This window comes from Oncorhynchus keta, chromosome 3 (genome assembly GCF_023373465.1).
Source record: "Oncorhynchus keta strain PuntledgeMale-10-30-2019 chromosome 3, Oket_V2, whole genome shotgun sequence".
Classification (NCBI taxonomy): domain Eukaryota; kingdom Metazoa; phylum Chordata; class Actinopteri; order Salmoniformes; family Salmonidae; genus Oncorhynchus; species Oncorhynchus keta.
The window spans coordinates 18,395,879-18,415,310 of record NC_068423.1 but is presented as its reverse complement, the minus strand read 5'-3'; the positions used below and the strand labels follow the sequence as shown (position 1 = coordinate 18,415,310).

At 42.9% G+C, this 19,432-nt stretch overlaps 2 protein-coding genes across 4 annotated transcripts; one reads left to right on the top strand and one right to left on the bottom strand.

The window, feature by feature from the left end:
• Nucleotides 1-67: 67 nt before the first annotated feature.
• papss2b (3'-phosphoadenosine 5'-phosphosulfate synthase 2b) lies at nt 68-8,760 on the top strand. The gene is made up of 12 exons (XM_035752469.2): nt 68-247; nt 1,928-2,042; nt 2,147-2,382; nt 2,641-2,779; nt 3,696-3,814; nt 3,962-4,075; nt 4,198-4,309; nt 4,536-4,741; nt 4,856-4,991; nt 5,150-5,418; nt 7,677-7,906; nt 8,092-8,760. The coding sequence occupies exons 1-12, from the start codon at nt 221-223 to the stop codon at nt 8,231-8,233; spliced, it is 1,845 nt and encodes a 614-aa protein (XP_035608362.1). The 5' UTR covers nt 68-220; the 3' UTR covers nt 8,234-8,760.
• Nucleotides 8,758-19,309, bottom strand: LOC118368410 (outer mitochondrial transmembrane helix translocase-like). Of its 3 annotated transcripts, XM_035752482.2 has the most exons (11): nt 19,291-19,309; nt 18,461-18,536; nt 17,556-17,738; nt 17,317-17,415; nt 14,761-14,881; nt 14,426-14,626; nt 14,187-14,293; nt 13,859-13,948; nt 10,380-10,430; nt 10,164-10,300; nt 8,758-9,984 (listed from the first exon to the last, which is right to left on the bottom strand). In XM_035752482.2, exons 3-11 carry the CDS (start codon nt 17,727-17,729, stop codon nt 9,867-9,869), a joined length of 1,098 nt encoding a protein of 365 aa, XP_035608375.1. In that variant the 5' UTR covers nt 17,730-17,738; nt 18,461-18,536; nt 19,291-19,309; the 3' UTR covers nt 8,758-9,866. The 3 variants fall into 3 exon arrangements, with proteins under 3 accessions (XP_035608375.1, XP_052347715.1, XP_035608383.1); XM_052491755.1 differs by lacking the exon at nt 19,291-19,309 and having other exon boundaries at nt 18,461-18,554; XM_035752490.2 differs by lacking the exons at nt 18,461-18,536; nt 19,291-19,309 and adding an exon at nt 18,142-18,430.
• Nucleotides 19,310-19,432: the final 123 nt, after the last annotated feature.

Below are 19,432 nucleotides of genomic sequence, written 5' to 3'. Positions count from 1 at the left end.
TAATGTCGTGGCTCTGACGTTCTGTGAAATTGAGTGGGTACGAAAAAGGCAGGGCTATGAATATGCTACGTGTCGGATTAGAAATCTTCATTGGACGTCTCCCGTCAGATTTATTTCCGATAAATCACACAAACTCGTTTTTTTAGAAGGGAATATAGTTTAATCATTACCAACATAAATTATTAGGTCACCAAACTAAAACGTTTCAGAAGAAGCGGCGATGTCTGGGATTAAAAAACAAAGAACGGTAGGCTATGTCATTTTGTTTGACTTTTGAAATGTTACGTTACTTATTTCATTCGGATCTGTGCTTGTTGGGTGGGGGGCAGACAGTGTATCAAATTGGATAACTTTTTTTCTATCTAAACATGTAGGCTTCGTATGTTGAGCACCGAAAGAGATACATTGGAGCAGAGTCGGAAGTTATTCTATAGCTAGCATTATTTCTAAACTGAAAGTTCTGTAGGAATGTTCTATGTTAAACCCAATTACCTTCCTTCCCCCTTTTCACCAGCTGTGTATAGAAAAATATAGCATAGAATCATTCTTACCTGTTTTTAGTTAGGTGGTCTACACAAGAAAGTGACCCAGTCAGTTTCAGCCACAAATCAGCTTTGGGGGTTCAGTAGACCTGTGGATTGACCGAACACTTCTCGGGAAATCACTGCAATGCAAAACTGATTCTTGGCTAATAAATTCCTTTTCGAGTTATAACAATAGGTAGATTATACGGCCACATTATATAATATTCCACCGATGTTATATACAGTATTTGCATTTTATAGCCTACAGATATTGTACATGTCGTTTATTGTATAGAATGTATTGTAAGTCGTACTATATGATAGTGTATGATGTGCTTCCCTATTTCAAATAGCTGAGATGTTATTAAGGCTTGTGACATATTTAGTGATGGTATCTAGGCTATACATTTGGATCTGTCTTATGGCCTCTCTAAACAGTGAACCAAGTTGTTCCAGATGGACTGGTTTTAATTAAGTTTATCCATGTCCCTAACAACAAGGGCTCATTGAGGAGTTATGTCTGCTGGAGCGAGGCTACAGTAACAGTGAGCCACTATGAGAGTCACTAATGAATGAAGCTCAGATATCACGTGTCTGGGCAGGCCTGGGAGAGGCACAGCCTGGCCTTTGAGGGGTTCCAGCTCGTGAGCATTGGGCCTGACTGCCACACTGCAGGACTGTATGAATGAATAGGCCTGTTTGTTTCCCCCTGTCCCTCTGCAGCCCCCACCAACCTGGTCCGCCTACACACCACACAGTATGGGAAGCCACAAAGATGCAATTAGGCAGGCTGGACAAGGACTTATTAGAAGAGGCTAGAGTGACATGAGTATACCTTGTTGTATCTAGATAATCTGTACAATTAAGGCTTCCCTGGGTTAGGGTTTATATCTTTCTAATGTCTGTATGTGCCTGATCAGTAGTCAAATCCCTTTTACACGGGGCTCTTCAATGTCAGTCCTGGAGAGCTAAAACACTTCTGGTTTTCATCCTCTCCTTCTAATCAGGGATTGGTTCAGACCCAGGACACCAGGTGAGTGCAATTAACTACCAGGTAGAAACCAAAACCAGAAGTGTTTAGACTCTCCAGGAACGGAATTGAACAGCCCTGCGGTTTTACTTCTAACGATGACCCGATGAGCTGTAAACTGAGAGGAATGGCTTTCAGACAGATTGTTCTGCTTGGCATTCAAATAAATGGGAAAGTATACATGTCTTGCAGAGGACTTAAGGCACTCATTATCAAGCTATTACTACAAATTACAGCACAGTTCAGTGTTTCTCAGCTGACTAAAATACTGTGTTCAGTTGCAAACACCTAAGGCAGCATTTCTTTGTCCTGTGCTAATAGCTCGATCAGGAATGTGCAGATGTGCAATGGTGCAGTCTCTCTGTGGTTTCAGGACCTTCAGAGGGCCACTAATGTTGTGTACCAGGCTCACCATGTGAGCCGGTCCAAAAGAGGCCAAGTGGTGGGCACCAGAGAGGGCTTCAGAGGTTGCACGGTCTGGCTCACTGGTAAGCAAATGCCCTCTCTCTTTATCTCTCCAATACTAGACCAGAGTTTCACATAAGCCATGTTGGATAATGGATGTATTGTAAACTGTCACTGTGTACTAAAGGTTTGTCAGGTGCCGGAAAGACGACCGTCGGCTTTGCCCTGGAGGAGTACTTGGTGTTCCATGGTATTCCCTGCTACTCCCTGGATGGGGATAACATCAGACAGGGGCTGAACAGGAACCTTGGCTTCACCTCTGTGGACAGGGAAGAGAACATCAGGCGCATCGCTGAGGTGGCCAAGCTGTTTGCAGACGCAGGATTGGTCTGCATCACCAGCTTCATTTCTCCATTCACTAAGGTGAGTGAGTGACAGTTAAAAAGACACTGTTCAAATTCTACTTGATATGAAATAATCAATTGGAAAATTGTCAAAGGAGCATCACTGTCATTCACTGTGATTGATCCGAGCTCTTGCCTGTATAGCTGCTATACTGTGTCTGATTGCATTCACTTCCGTTGGTATTTGGTTTTGAGAACCTCTTTTTGTTATGGAAGTAAAATCAAGATGGCAAACATGTTGATTTTTGCTACCCCAGTCTCTTTCTCCTGTGCATAGGACCGGCAAGAAGCCAAAAAGATCCATGTACAATCTGGGCTGCCGTTCTTTGAGGTGTTCGTCGACGCTCCCCTGGAGGTGTGTGAGAGCAGAGATGTCAAAGGCCTCTACAAGAAGGCCCGTGCTGGAGAGATTAAAGGTACTGATCAGACTGACTCTGTCCTCCAGCGTTCCAGTTCTCTGTTCCAGTACATTACACACAGCTACATTTACAAGTATATATCACATGGCTTCAAAGTCTACTACTTAACATGCTGTTGAACAAGCAAAAAGTGTGGGGTTATATAATGTACAGCCAAAGCACTCAAATCAAATCAAAATTCGTACATCAGCTGATATCTCAAAGTGCTGTACAGAAACCCAGCCTAAAACCCCAAACAGCAAGCAATGCAGGTGTAGAAGCACTGTGGCTAGGAAAAACTCTCTAGAAAGGCCAAACCCTAGGAAGAAACACAGAGAGGAACCAGGCTATGTGGGGTGGCCAGTCCTCTTCTGGCTGTGCCGGGTGGCGATTATAACAGAACATGGCCAAGATGTTCAAATGTTCATAAATGACCAGCATGGTCCAATAATAATAAGGCAGAACAGTTGAAACTGGAGCAGCAGCACGGCCAGGTGGACTGGGGACAGCAAGGAGCCATCATGTCAGGTAGTCCTGAGGCATGGTCCTAGGGCTCAGGTCCTCCGAGAAAGAGAAAGAAAGAGAAAAAGAGAGAATTAGAGAGAGCACACTTAAATTCACACAGGACACCGAATAGGACAGGAGAAGTACTCCAGATATAACAAACTGACCCTAGCCCCCCGACACATAAACTACTGCAGCATAAATACTGGAGGCTGAGACAGGAGGGGTCAGGAGACACTGTGGCCCCATCCGAGGACACCCCCGGACAGGGCCAAACAGGAAGGATATAACCCCACCCACTTTGCCAAAGCACAGCCCCCACACCACTAGAGGGATGTGTATTGCAGAGTGGCACTATATTGACTCCGCACTAAAGTAGTGTAAATTATTGACAAAGTCCTTAACAGGTATCCTGACCCCCTCCCCTTAGGCTTTACGGGCATTGATTCGCCTTTTGAGAAGCCTGAGTCACCTGATCTTGTGCTGAAGACTGGAGAGATCTCAGCGACTGAGTGCATCCAGCAGGTGGTCGAGCTGCTTAAGGAACAGGTGAGTCTATCTATGGTCCCTGAGCCTTCGCTGGGCCTCGCCTGTCTGTGGTGTATTCATCATTGTATCTCTACGGTGAGGAAAATGTTCTAGTCATTCGAAATTAACTTGTTAATGTGCTATCACAGTGATCCTTTTGTTTTGTAGAATATTGTACCCACTGGTGTGACAGAGGAAGTGACTGAGCTCTTTGTGCCAGAGAACAAGCTGGACTTGGCACTGAGCGACGCCAAGACACTGCCTACCGTCAGCATCACCAAGGTAACAAATCATTCTTATATGCACATTTTGGAGTTTGACACACACAATCTGACCCTTTATGTTGAGTGGTATCACCTGATGGGACCACACCCTACTGACGTTTTGTTCTGTATTTCCTGTAGCTGGACCTCCAGTGGGTGCAGGTGCTGGCGGAGGGCTGGGCCAGCCCCCTCAAGGGCTTCATGAGGGAGAGGGAGTTCCTGCAGGTTCTGCACTTCGACACTCTTCTGGATGGTAATACTGGTATTTTATAACTTCATAGACGACACACTTTAATGTAGCGTATGCTCATATCAATTGAATGGATTGTTCTTAATAGGGCCCATGTTTGTCTGTAATATCGACATGTTATGCACATGTAACAACACCTACCTCACATAAAGTCAATAGCGCTCACAATGAGCCAACAGAGGTCTGTTGACTTTTCTGTCAGTGACATAGAATGACATGTGGTTGGCAGGTGGAAACATCAACCTCTCTGTGCCGATCGTCCTGCCCGTTTCCAAAGAGAGCAAAGAGAAGCTGGACGGGTGCGCAGCGTTCGCCCTTGAGTTCAAAGGTTGCAGAGTGGCAATTCTCCGCAACCCTGAGTTTTATGAACATCGGAAGGAAGAGCGTTGTGCCAGGCAGTGGGGAACCACATGTCCTCAGCATCCTTACATCAAGGTTAGAATTGCCTTTTAGAACTGTCCCTGTTAATATCATGAACTTGCTTGTCAACAGAACATACTTCAATGAGAAATCAGAAATGTAAAAAAATATATATATATAATCTCACAGATGGTTATGGAGGGTGGTGATTGGCTGGTTGGTGGAGATTTGGAGGTGCTAGAGCAAATCAAATGGAATGATGGTCTGGACCAATACCGCTTCACTCCAAGAGAACTGAAGCAAAAGTTCAAGGAAATGAAAGCAGGTGAATAGCTTATTATATTCTGTTTAATATGCACTTCCTGTCTGCTGTCTCTCTTAGTGCTGCATTGTGTATGCTAATGTCTACTTAAAGCAAACACTGAAAAAACACAGTGATGATGAAGAAGACTTAAGGAACCTCCTTTTTTTGCGTTCCCCCAGATGCCGTCTTCGCCTTCCAGCTTCGCAACCCGGTCCACAACGGCCACGCCCTCCTGATGCAAGACACGAAGCGGCGGCTGCTGGAGCGAGGCTACAAGAACCCTGTCCTGCTGCTCCACCCGCTGGGAGGCTGGACCAAAGACGATGACGTGCCTCTGGACTGGCGAATAAAACAGCATGCTGCCGTACTGGAGGAGGGGGTACTGGACCCAGCCAGCACCATCGTGGCCATATTCCCCTCTCCCATGATGTATGCTGGACCCACTGAGGTAGGGCTATGGTTTCCCCTTGGTCTCTACATCTTAGATAGTTCAAACAGTGTAAGTGAAATCTAACTGGATACAAGTGGCGGTTTTATAATGTGAATCTTTATTTATTTATTTATTTTGGACTCAACGTTGTGCTTTGCTCACTTGAACAGGAAGGTGGTGCGGCAGTCCTTCAAGTTTTGTCCTGGAACTTTATCATCAATGTTTGGCATTCTCTGGATTTATGGTGCTTTCAAGACAACTGGGAACTCAGAAAAAACAAGGTTGGATAATAACGTCAGTGATCTTCAGGTCGTAGCTCTAGAAAAAGGCCTGAGTTCCCAACTTGAAATTCCAAGTTGGATGATCGTTCAAAACGTATTTTCCCAGTCAGAGCTCATCGTTTCCCCCCAGAGTTCCCAGTTGTCTTGAACTCACTGAAGTCTGAGATTTCCCAGTTCCGAGTTCCAGTTGTTTTGAACGTGGCAGAATTCATGCTGGCTTGACAGCATGGCCAATGTATTCAAACTTTTATGTTTATCCTTTAAAGCTTGGAAAAGAGTCTCTTAAACGCAGACTTGGACCACACACCCTCTCCGCCGAATAGCAGGCAGCGGAAGCAACATAGTGATTGCTTTGCAACGCTTGCAGTTATCCACGGATTCTTTCCAAACAACTCATGGATAAATTTGCAATTTCCAACTTGTTGTCTAATGTTTATGTCCAATGAGCACCTATATGTTTTATTTCTCTTCATATGACAAAGATTGAAAAGGATTTGTCAACGTGATTCATGATGATGACTTGTTGTCTAGTTTGCTAGCTAAGCTATGGTAGATGTCAAGTGATTTGACGTAATTTTATCTGTGATCAATGACCTTGAGCCTTCTTGGATGGGCACTTCTAATGTAAATCTATGGCAGCACCCAAGGGGGCTTGAACTTTCTATCTCTCCCCGAAGATTTTGCGACAACATAGTGTCCCAATGAATAACAGAACACTGAGCCAATCACTATGCACCTAGAGAAGATTACCAACCCCTGAGCTCTGCAAGGTCTCTGACTTCCTCCCTACAGGCTGTCTCATTGTTGTCAGTGATCAGGCTTACTACCTTTGTCGTTGGCAAACGTAATTATGGTGTTGGAGTCGTCCTTGACCAAGCAGTCATGGTCAACAATGAGTACAGGAAGGGACTAAGCACGCACCCCTGAGGGGCTGTGTGTTGAGGATCAGCGTGGCAGATGGGTTGTTGCCTACCCTTACCAGCTGGGGGCGGCCCATCAGGAAGTCCAGGATCCAGTTGCAGAGGGAGGTGTTTAGTCCCAGGGTCCTTAGCTTAGTGATGAGCTTTGAGGGCAATATGATGTTGAACACTGAGCTGTAGTCAATGAACAGCAGTCTGATGTTGGTGTCCCCTTTGTCCAGGTGGGAAAGGGAAGTGTGAAGTGCAGTAGAGATTGCGTCATCTGTGGATCCGTTGGGGCGGTATGGAAATTGGAGTGGGTCTAGGGTTTATGGGATGATGGTGATGATGTGAGCTATGACCAGCCATTCAAAGCACTTCATGGCTACAGACCTGAGTTCTATGGGTTGGTAGTCATTTAGGTAGGTTACCTTGGTGTTCTTGGGCGCAGGGACTATGGTGGTCTGCTTGAAACATGTAGGTATTACAGACTCGGGCCAAGGTCAGGTTGAAAATGTCAGTGACGACACTTGCCAGTTAGTCAGCGCATTCTCAGAGTACACGTCCTGGTAATCCGTCTTGCCCTGCAGCCTTGTGAATTTTGACCTGTTTAAAGATCATACTCACGTCGGCTACCGAGAGCGTGATCACACAGTCGTCCGGAACAGCTGATGCTCTCATACATGCTTCAGTGTTTCTTGCCTCAAAACGCACGTGACTCATGAAGCTGGTTGAGAGAATCCCAAGAGTGTGCAAAGCTGGCAAGACAAAGGGTGGCTACTTTGAAGAACTTTTTTTGGTTACTACATGATTCCTTATGTATTATTTCATAGTTTTGATGTCTTCACTATTATTCTACAATGTAGAAAATAGTAAAAAATAAAGAACAAATATTGAATGAGTAGGTGTGTCCAAACTTTTGACTGGTACTGTATATTATTATTATATATTGCCCCAACTGCCCTGAATGACAGGTTGCCACTGCTGGACACTAATCTCTGTATAAAATATTTAGTATTTCTAAGCATTGTTTTATTCAGTAGAATCAGATCATATCTGTAGTCACTAGACAGGTGTTTGTTTTTCCACCCGTTAGGTACAGTGGCACTGCCGGGCACGAATGATAGCTGGTGCCAACTTCTACATCGTTGGTCGTGACCCTGCGGGCATGCCTCACCCCGAGACCAAGCAGAGCCTGTATGAGCCCACCCACGGGGCCAAGGTCCTCACCATGGCCCCTGGTCTCCCCTCTGTAGAGATCATCCCCTTCAGAGTGGCTGCCTACAACAAGACTAAAAGATCTATGGACTTCTACGATAAGGAGAGGTACATTGACAGCTAATATTTTGGCCCATACGTTTTTCCGGGCTATGTGGCCTGACCAGGAAAATCTCTGGGCTCTAGTTGTAAGCAATAACTAGGGCTCCGGAAAACCTTTCCTACAATGTCAAAAAGTAACTGAGAGATTGAATCAAGCTGCTTCACTCACTTTGTCTTACCTTCCTTTCCAGACACCAGGAATTTGAGTTCATATCTGGGACCAAGATGAGGAGGATGGCACGTAGCGGAGAGAACCCTCCAGATGGTTTCATGGCCAATAAGGCCTGGAAGGTCCTCACAGAGTACTACAGCTCCCTGCAGAAGGACGAATGAACACACACACACCTTACTTTTAAGCTTCTCTATTTTATATTTTCATTTTAAATCAAGTACTGTAGACATCTAGGCATTAATGAAATACATGCCTGAGCCTTTGTTTTTTTTACAAAATTGAATATCATATAAACTGGAAATTATCTAGTTTGATGTGAGGGTCAAAATAAATCTGTAAGCGGTGTAAAAAAAAAAAGATGGAAGTCAGAGTTGTGAAGAAATCAATATGAATGTTTTAACAGATCACTTTTGTTACCTATGTCTTTACTGCATCTGTACTTCCAAGCTAGTAACTTCAAATGTATGTTTTAGAAGCTGTGAGAAGACTAATTCTGTAGTTGAGTGACCAAGAGTGTGATATGAGTGGAAGGGGTTTTAACTATCCCTGTGTAATGAATGAAACTATATTTATCAAGTGATGCCATGGTACCTAATTTCTAAATGTTCTTATACTGCATCTAGCCTTTTTTATATCATTACTTTTCAGGAAGTTTCAAGCAAATAAATGATTACATGACAATGAACAATATTGGTGTAATTTATTTTAGCAGACACCAGAATTCAGGGTAAGACAAATTCTAAAAATTAGTCAATATAAAAAGCAAAGCAAGCATTTTACCTAAACCAAAGTTCAATAATTATAATTTCCACCAATCCCCCCAAAAAAAAAAAAAATGTCCATAGAAAACTGGTCATTCAAGTCAACTGAATTGGCAATCACACATGTGGTAGATACAGGAAGTTTGTCATGTAGAAATAATCAACCAACCATTTAAGCATCCTGGTAATCACAAGGGATAAACAGAAACTATAAGACATGACGATCACCACAAGCAGTTATTAGATTCTACTGTAAATTAACCCTGGGCTGAAGACCAGGGCATAAAAGCACAATGCAGGTTTCCTGATATATTGAAGTTTGAAAAAGGCCATGTCTCTGCATCTGGTACCATGCTCTCTTCACAACATCCAGTGATAATTCACTTTCAAATAGGCGTTGAATTGTTCTGATAAATATTTTATCATGCATGATAACTTCTGATCTAATTCGTAATTCTGAGAACCACTCAATTGTACAACTAGCTAATAGTTGAACAATGACAGTGCCAACTATAAGTGGCAAATTTTATTACCGATGTTACACTCGTTCGATAAACTGCTTTCCTAGATAAAATAAAAAAAACATACAGTACCAAAAGAAGCAACATGTGATCAGATAAAAGCCCAAGGCTAAGTCAATATTGCTGTGTGTCATAAGTAATAGGGAGGCAATTATGTACTATCACACCTGAAGGGATCCATGGCTGTGCCCATATTTTGCAGTCTCAAGAGCCAGTTTCAGTGAGACCTTGGTTGGCCAGATACATAAGACACTAATGCCAACATAAGTATCACGTAACGCCTAACTTCCACATAACAAATAGAATTGACAGAATTATTTCATGTCAATGCATTGAACTAAATGTTCTTAAAATAGCAAATGAGCTAAGACATTACAAAGTGATGTTATGATAGACATTACACTTATGTATATCTCTTCATGTTCTCTCCACCAGTAAGTACTCTACATACATAAAAAATAATAAGGAAAGCATATCCAGGCGCTTAATAGTTCTCCTTTGCATGTCAAGACTCAATCCAGAGTAGAATGAATCAGAACCGTCTGTCCGTCTGCCGACTTCGACTTCCTCATCTTCTGCCTGGCAGTCTGCATGTCGTCCTGATTGATGGACCGGATTTGATCCTGGATCCTGGAGACAAAGACAAGGTCATTATCTTGCTGGTAACTACAGAAGGCACTCTTAGTGTGAAAATCACTAATCACTACTAATGCTCATATGAAAAGCCAATGTAAAGACATTGGTATTGGGAGATCAAGATAGGTCTCAAGAAGTGCGTATTTATATGTCCAGTCAGAGGGGTGTGGTACCTTTCATCGGCATGGGGGTTATGGACAAAATCCCGCACGCATAACAGAGCAGCATCCCGACACATCTCTCGGAGATCACTTCCTGAGAATCCGTCAGTCTCCTTCGCCATGTCAACAAAGTCAACAGCGGGATCCACCTGAGAAATGCATGGGGAAGTTTAGTGGAAACACAGACAAATGTGTAATTGTGTAATTTAATTACCATGTAAAACTTACATTTTCATTTTTCAATATGAGTTTCAAGATTTCTTCCCTCTGCATGCGATTCTGTAAGACAATAATAGTTTTTGGCAGGAATGTAATACATTTCAGGTAATCTCATATACTACTGCATAAATAACCATAGTTAGGGCTGGCTCAATTACCAAATAACCGTGCTACTGACAGTTATGGATGAAGACAGTCATGAAAAGTAAATAACCGTCATAATATCTATATATTTTTGGGGAGGCCAGGGCGAACAGCTGACTGAAGACAGGACGGCTGGCATTCGTACGGTTGAGTCCGTTTCTGCGATAACAACATGATGAAACTGTGTTGCCCCTTGCTGAAACTAGCAAAGTGTTGTAGCAAACGATGAATAGAATGGGCTTGGCACCTCTAACCATGGCAATCGAACTGGTAAACTCACGGGTAGGGCTGTTGTGGTGACTGTATTACCACCACATATATTATTTAGTTTATGTAAAAACAAGATTAAATCAAGAATACTCTGACGGGTGACAATATTAGCCTATCACTTGTGAATGATATATTATCACTATTCCCAGCAATAGAAACAATGCCTTTTTTATGACCATTTCAAATCATAGTCACACACCTCATGTAGCCTAGCCCATAGTCCTATACATTTTAACAGGTTTGTATCACAACTAATAACTTTTCAAATTAAGCACATTACTCCGCTTAACAAGGGGCGTAGAGCCAAACTGGCATACATCTTTGTAACACTGCAAAAATCTGAAACATTATGTCCAAAAATTACGCAGAAAAACTAATCCATGCTTTTGTCACTACTGCAATGCTCTACTTTCTAGCTACCCGGAGAAAGCACTAAATAAACTTCAGTTAGTGCTAAACACGGCTGCTAGAATCTTGACTAGAACCAAAAGATGTGATCATATTACTCCAGTGCTTGCCTCTAGTTTCCTGTTAAGGCTAGGGCTGATTTCAAAGTTTTACTCCTACCCATCTCTCTGATTTGGTCATGTCCCTAAAATGTCTAAGCAAACAGCTGGTGGCAAGGCTTTCTTCTATAGAGCTCCATTTTTATGGAATGGTCTGCCTATCCATGTGAGAGACACAGACACTGTCTCAACCTTTGTCTTTATTGAAGACTCATCTCTTCAGTAGGTTCTATGATTGAGTGTAGTCTGGACCAGGGGTGCGAATGTGAATGGCAAGGGCGGTTTGCCTCCCCTTCTCTGCACTGGGATTCTCTGCCTCTGATCCTTTTACAGGGGCTGAGTCACTGTCTTACTGGTGCTCTTCCATGCAGTCCCTAAGAGCGGTGCATCACTTGAGTGGTTGAGTCACTGACGTGATCTTCCAGTCCGGGTTGGCACACCCATAGGTTTGTGCCATGGGAGAGATCTTTGTGAGCTATACTCAGCCTTGTCTCAGGGTAGTAAGTTGGTGGTTTATAGATATCCCTCTAGTGGTGTGGGGCTGTTTGGCCTGTATCGTCGGATGGGGCCACAGTGTCTTCCGAACCCCTCGTCACAGCCTCCAGTATCTATGCTGCAATAGTTTGTGTGTCGGGGGGCTAGGGTCAGTCTTAAATCTGGTGTAATTATCCTGTCTTACCCGGTATCCTGTGTGAATTTAAGTATGCTCCCTCTAATTCTCTCTCCCCCCTCCTGGAGGACCTGAGCCCATGCCTCAGGACTACCTGGCCTCCTTGCTGTCTCTAGTCCACCTGGTCGTGCTGCTGCTCCAGTTTCAACTATTCTGCCTGCGGCTATGGAATCCTGACCTGTTCACCGAACGTAAAAATACCATAAAAAAAAATCACCTTAAAAATGCACCTTTATTATAGAACCATTACATGCATAATCGCATTTGCGGTCACTTTTGATAATGGTGTTTCCACTAATGGAACATTCACGCTTCTAGCCTACTGCAGTGTGCACATTACAGCGCTTATGTGAAGAAATTGTTTATCAACATTAAGCTAAACTTTCTGATCTGTTGAATCAGCTACATTGCGTACATTTTTTTTATTTTTTTATCCTAGTGGTTGTATTAATTTGGGATCTATAGCATCCCACAACTGTCCCAGACTATGTTTGGAATATTTATTTCTCGTACAGAATAGGTCGACTTCTGTACTATGGGGGATAGTAGATTAACATAGGCTAGTGCTTTTGCTGTTCGTTAAGGCCTACATGTTGTTGGTTGCGTCCCCAATGTGTCGGTCTTCACTTGTAGCCTGTGAGAAAGACCCAATCACGTGATGGAGCGCGCAGCACTCAGGGAGAAGGGCACAACGGCCACTGGCCTCAAAAGGCATGAATTTTTACGGCCACACAAACGGGATGCCGCCGTGAAATTCAAGGCATTATTAAGTGCTTGTCAAATTGTGAATGAGTGACTGATGTAGTGTTCACAGCCTGCACAAAAAACAAAGCAGAGCTCATGCCTTTCAATCATTAGTCATTAGAGCCTTACAATGTATTAAAACTCAAAACATATTGCCCAATGTTTGTAGATCTACTAAAGTTACATGAATAACTAAATTAAACATATAGGAATACCCATTTCTTTGATAACCGCTCAACACAGAATAGCCGCATGTGCGCACTCCCTCAAAACGTTTGGAGAAAATATCCTTGACATTTTTTTTGCTTGTTCAATTGTATTCATTCTACATACTATAAAATAATGCCACAGAATTCTAAGCAAATCTTGTCTGCTAAATGAACTAGTGTAGCACATAGCCATAGCCGATCTGGACCTAACAAGACAAGAGTATGCTATTTTGTTCTTCTGAAATAAGACTACATTTTCTTCATATCATATCTTTAGACTTGTCTAAAATAAATAATGGATTTATTTTTAAGGTGTAGGCTATATTACATGGATTTATTAGACTTTTTAAAAAGGGAACTGTTCCAAAAGGTCTGCATCAGTGGCTTGTAGGCTGTGTGTGTAAGCCAGGAGATGCTAAATGTGTTTGTTAATTAACGGTCAGACAGACAGTTAATTTCTTGACCATCACCAACTGACGAAATTGTGTGACCGCCACAGCCCTACTCATGGGTACACTCGCAATGGCTGCCTAGTATTGTGACGCAATAATTCCCATGGTAATATAGAATGTTCATTTCAATGATGCTAACTGATGTGGCTCATGCAATGTAGTGTATTTTTTGTCATGCCAATTGAATTGAATCAACAAATTACAGCACATATTGATGGGTACACTTTCTGCTTTGCTCCTATGAGTACACTCGCAATGGCCGCCAGTCCACCAACTACGCCATTATTGACTTGAATGGCGACATCTGTTCTATTCATTCTATTTCTATGGTAGCACATGCAGCCAAGACCAGATTTTGCTATTTGAACGGTTATTACGGAGACAGTGGTCTTTGTCTGGCCAATTACAATCATCCAAAATTCCAGGACCGTCACAGCCCTGTTCATAGTACTGTGTATATACCGATAAACGTGTACAGTTTGAATAGACTCACAGGCTGATTTATGTGAAATCTTGTGGGCATTCTCCTCAGAATGGCGGAGTCGAGATCCTGTGGACGGTTAGTGGCCCCCATAATGATGACCTACATGAGGAAAAGGTGAGAGGCAGTTGAGAGAGACTCAACCAGACAGGAGTCACATGATGATCAATGTATTTAATTACCAACACAACAAAGGCTGCAAAACTGAAACGTCTGTGTACGCTCCCCCTGATGCAGTGAAAATAATAAAAACAAATACAAAATGAAGTAAGCTTTACGCGACATCTTTTGGAGTGTGGACCTGTCGCACCTTTTTGCTTATCCATCATAATGGACCCACCTGGCAGTTGTAGTCCGTCTCAAGCCCATCCCACAAGCTCATGAACTGAGCCTTCATCATGGCTGTGGCCTCGTGGTCAGAGCTGGAACGGCTTCTCAGGAAAGAGTCTGTAACAGAACATTACAGGATCGACAGGAGCCGGGGATGATGACAACATAACTGGCTTAGCTGAAGTACCCAAACCAGATTTAAAGTACTGTAGGGCATCTGTGAAAGATAATGGTAAAATAAGCATTTACCAATCTCATCTATGAAGATGATTGAAGGCTGGAGCTTAATGGCTAGAGAGAAGACGGCAGAAGCCAGTTTCTGGGACTCTCCATACCACTTGTCTGTGAGGGTGGAAGGCTGCAGGTTGATGAAGCGGAAACCAGCATCTTTGGCAGTTGCTTTGGCGATCAGCGTCTTCCCACAGCCAGGTGGTCCATACAGCAGCACACCTGTTATCATAATGAAAGGGTAAGAGGAGTGGCTAAAGACTGAAGGCAGTCCTGTTGAACCTTTATATGCGTGTCTATCTAGGCTTGTGCACCGGTCTCAAAAAGCAAATCTTGTATGAAAACAAGAGACTCACCTTTTGGTGGCTGAAGCAGTCTGGATCCCTTGAACAGGTGTCTCATCTGGATGGGAAGTATGACAGTGTCTTTCAGCTCAGTGATGACTTCATCTAGGCCAGCAATATCACTCCATGTGATCTGTAGAGGGAGCATCACATCAGTTAGTTATGGGGAACAGACATACAGGTGACTGCCAAAATAAAATGAGTAAATGAGGGATGAAGTATATTGAAAGCAGGTGCTTCCACATACAGTGCATTTGGAAAGTATTCAGACCCTTTTACTTTTTACACATTTTGTTACATTACAGCCTTATTCTAAAATGGATTACATTTTTTTTAATCAATCTACACACAAATGAAAGCAAATTTATAGAAAAAAATTAGTATTCAAACTCTTTGCTACGAGACTTGAAATTGAGCTCAGGCGGCATCCTGTTTCCATTGATCATCCTTGAGATGTTCCTAAAACTTGATTGGAGTCCCTCTGTGGTACATTTAACCGATTGAACATGATTTGGAAAGGCACACACCTGTCAATATCAGGTCCCACAGTTCATGTCAGAGCAAAAACCAAGCCATGAGGTCGAAGAGTTGTCCGTAGAGCTCCGAGACAGGATTGCGTTGAGGCACAGATCTGGGGAAGGGTACCAAAACATTTCTGAAGTATTGAAGGTCCCCAAGGCCTCCATCATTCTTAAATGGAAGTTTGGAACCACTAAGACTCTTCCTAGAGCTGGATGCCCGGCCGAACTGAGCAATCGGGGAAGGGCCTTGGTGACCAAGAACCCAATGAGCACTCTGACAGAGCTCCAGAGTTCCTCTGTGGAGATGCGATAACCTTCCAGAAGGACAACAATCTGTGCAGCACTACACCAATCAGGCCTTTATGGTAGAGTGACCAGACAGAAGCCACTCCTCTGTAAAAGGCACATGACTGCCCACTTGGAGTTTGCCAAAAGGAACCTGAAGACTCTCAGACCATGATAAAAAACATTCTCTGGTCTGATGAAACCAAGATTAAACTCTTTGGCCTGAATGCCAAGCGTCATGTCTGGAGGAAACCTCGCACCATCCCCACGGTGGTGGCAGCATCATGCTGTGGGGATGTTTTTCCAGCGTTAGGGACTGGGAGACTAGTCAGGATCGAGGGAAAGATGAGTAGAGCAAAGTAGAGAGATCCTTGATGAAAACCTGCTCCAGAGCGCTCAGGACCTCAGACTGGGGCGAAGGTTCCCCTTCCAACAGGACAACAAACCTAAGCACACAGCCAAGACAATGCAGGAGTGGCTTCGGGACAAGTCTCAATGTCCTTGAGTGGCCCAGCCAGAGCCCAGACTTGAACATCTCTGGAGATACCTGAAAATAGCTGTGCAGCGACACTCCCCATCCAACATGACAGAGCTTGAGAGCATCTGCAGAGAAGAATTGGAGAAACTCCCCAAATAAAGGTGTGCCAAACTTGTAGTGTCATACCCAAGAAGACTCGAGGACGTAATCGCTGCTTCAATACATTTGCTGAAATTTCTAAAAACCCAGTTTTGCTGGGGGTGTACCATTTTTTAATACAGCTGTAATATAACAATGTGGGAAAGGGGTCTGAATACTTTCCAAATGCACTGTAGATGTGGATCCTGAGTTAATAGGGTCAAGTATAAAAATGCCCAGTTGCCCATTATTCTGCCTACCATGGCTAGAAGAGATCTCAGTGACTTTGAAAGAGGGGTCTCAAAGGCACACAGGGGTTTAAAGGGTGTGTGTGCGTCAGTCACAGACCTCAAACCAATTAAAACACTTAAGGGAGATTACGGAGCAGCGCCTCAGACAGTGTTTTCCACCATTTACAAAAAAGTCATTTCTTGTGGAAGAATGGTGTCGTATCCCTCCAATAGCATTCCAGACACTTGTAGAATCTATTCCAAGGCACATTGAATCTGTTCCAACAACCTTAAGACACTTTATGTAGTGCTTCCTTCATTATTTGTTTCTGTTGGAATGTTGTTACCCAGCAAGACACCTAACATTGTAACTCAAACAGAAGGGGGAACTAACAAAGAGTTACTGACAACCAAAACAAAACAGGTGGGGTTCTAGGAATGGTTCTCAAAGACACTCGTCATGTTGTCCACTGAAAGTTGACTAACAACAACAACTGGGACCTAAAAGACACCCACCATGAGCGGCCACTAAATTTGCCCAAGAGGCAAACAAAATTAAACCCACCCCAAACTTAGACAGGAATCAAACCTGAAGGTGGAGCAAAACTACCAGGGAAGAACAGATGAAGGATAATTTATTAGAAATCATAGCGGGAGCGCCAACTAAAGGTGTTAACCCTCCACATCTCTCAAGGTAACTGGAGCACCCGCTCTCAAATATCCCCTGTACCAGCAGATGAAACTCCTTCTGACTAACGAGAAGCCATGCCAGCACAGGTTCAACACATACAGACTAATGAGGTGACACCAATCGATGCACCCAATGTGCTAATGTCCAACCTCAAAATATAAATGGAAAAACCAACACTTGTAACAGTTGGGTTCAAGCAATGGTGTATTGAAGCAGCTCTCTTACCTGCATGGTCAACGGGTCCACCAGATGTGCTGCAATGCTCATCTCATACTCTGAGAGCTTGACATTCTGCACACCGATCTGCTTCATGAGTTTCTCTGCCTGAAAAAAACCCACCTGTCAATAGCCATCTACCTAGCTCTGTACATTCCAATACAGTCCCAACAAACATGATAGATATCCACAGAAAACACTCAGAAGCAAACATTTCAAACTTGGCTACTGTATATTGAAAACTTCACCTGTTTCTGTGCTTCCATTTTCTGTTTCCTTGTGGGATCAATGGCATCAACCATCCACTTTATGGTGAAGTAAGTGACTGCACCAAATATGGTCAGTCGGAAGAGTAAACCAAAGACTTCATTCCGGCCCAAGGGCTGGGAAATACTTTCAGTTGGAATCTCCTTCAACACCATCTTAGATGACTGGGGGATGGAAAACAAAATGACAGTCTCCAAACTTCATCAGTTGAAAGTGAACAACATAGCTTAGCTGCTATACAATTGCTGTACTCTTTATCCAACAAGAACAATGTGTGAATTCCACTTAAATTCAGAAAACCCTCATTGAAAATAGGCTTAGACATTAGCTGAGAAATTACATCAATTCTTAAAAATGTACACTCAATCCTGTTTAGCTAGCTAACATTACATGTTCATGTCCATCCTACAAATATTGTTAGCAGTTAGCTAACATGATGACATATGGCTGTCACAACACTGGCAAGCTAACAATGCCGGTTAAAAATCTCCGTACTGTTGCGTCCTGCTTGACACGACAGCATTTGACAGTTGTTAGCTAGCTAGTAATATGATATGACCTACATACCTGATGATGGAATTGGTGTTATTTTAAGTCTATATCTAAAAATGTTTGACAATAATCGAAACTGTGAAAACACTAGCTAGATAGTAGTTTCACTTTGCATGTTACAAAACCGAAACCTTAATTTTGATAGCTTTGACCTCCAGTTAGCATGCAGCCTCGTGCCTGAACTACAGTCGTTACTTTGTAGAAAAAAAATCCCACTAGCAGGACACCTTGTGAAATGTGTTGTATTGACCCATGTATTTGTAATTAGAACTTTTAAATGATTTACAAAAACAAATTAACCATCACAGTTTGCTGGACTGGTCGTGACACTCACCTAGCGATTCCACTCTTGCTCTTGACCCGTTCAGCGTGAAGCTCGGCGCAATTTGCTTGACAGATGCCCCCTACCGCTTTGGAATAGAAACAGTCAAATAATTTCCTCAATATTTCTGTGGCATGGGACAGCATTGAACGAAGATTCTTCAAGGTAAAGAACAACACATGTAAAACTATGGATTTAATGATGTGGCTACAACCAATATGGTACAAAATAAACTAATCCCCTATCATAAAACGTAACTTTTTTTGTTACTCAATGTGTAGGTCAGGATTCTGTGCTTCATGTTCCAAGCAAATCTGACAGGTGGAGCCCTAACACAACTAACGTTAGTCCAGTGACCACAACTACTGGCTCACAAGCTCCTGTCCGGTTAAAAAGTTAGAAAACGTCAAGGTACCAAGACAGACACTGCATAATGTGCAACAACTGTGTATATTTGTGTTTCCTAGTCCATATGCATAGTGAAAACGCTGCGACACACTGCACAATGTGCAACAACTTTGAAGTTGTCAAGTATCGAAACATTGAAATGATGATAAGCGCAATGCATAGTGTCAGGTACTGTTTATTTATTTATCATTCTTGTTTTATAGTCTATACGCAAAGTGAAAAGGCAACAATGTATTGGCCGTTGCGGCAGGTCGCCTAGTGGTTAGAGCGTTGAACCAGTAACTGAAAGGTTGCAAGATTGAATTCCCGAGCTGACAAGGTAAAAAATCTGTCGTTCTGTTCCTGAACAAGGCAGTTAAGCCACTGCTCCTAGGCTGTAATTGAAAATAAGAATTTGTTCTTAAGCTCTTAATTAAGGTTTAAAAAAAATACACCTGCAATTTGATCCACTGCATCCAGCTTATGCAATGCCATGAGACAATGGAAATGACTTGTTTAAAATGGATACATCAAATGCATCAGGCACACCGCACCGAGTGTATTACACAACGCAAATTCTCTGATTTGATTATATAC

What these genes read in the sequence shown, in the direction of transcription:
- papss2b (XM_035752469.2), top strand. Translation starts at nt 221, where the DNA reads ATGTCTGGGATTAAAAAACAAAGAACG. An exon ending in TTGCACGGTCTGGCTCACTG is followed by an intron (nt 2,043 to 2,146) that starts GTAAGCAAATGC and finishes TGTGTACTAAAG; the next exon opens with GTTTGTCAGGTGCCGGAAAG. An exon ending in GTTCAAGGAAATGAAAGCAG is followed by an intron (nt 4,992 to 5,149) that starts GTGAATAGCTTA and finishes GCGTTCCCCCAG; the next exon opens with ATGCCGTCTTCGCCTTCCAG.
- LOC118368410 (XM_035752482.2), bottom strand. Translation starts at nt 17,729, where the DNA reads ATGGTGTTGAAGGAGATTCCAACTGAAAGTATTTCCCAGCCCTTGGGC. An exon ending in TGGACCCGTTGACCATGCAG is followed by an intron (nt 14,882 to 17,316) that starts GTAAGAGAGCTG and finishes CTCCCTCTACAG; the next exon opens with ATCACATGGAGTGATATTGC. An exon ending in AACCCCCATGCCGATGAAAG is followed by an intron (nt 9,985 to 10,163) that starts GTACCACACCCC and finishes CTTTGTCTCCAG; the next exon opens with GATCCAGGATCAAATCCGGT.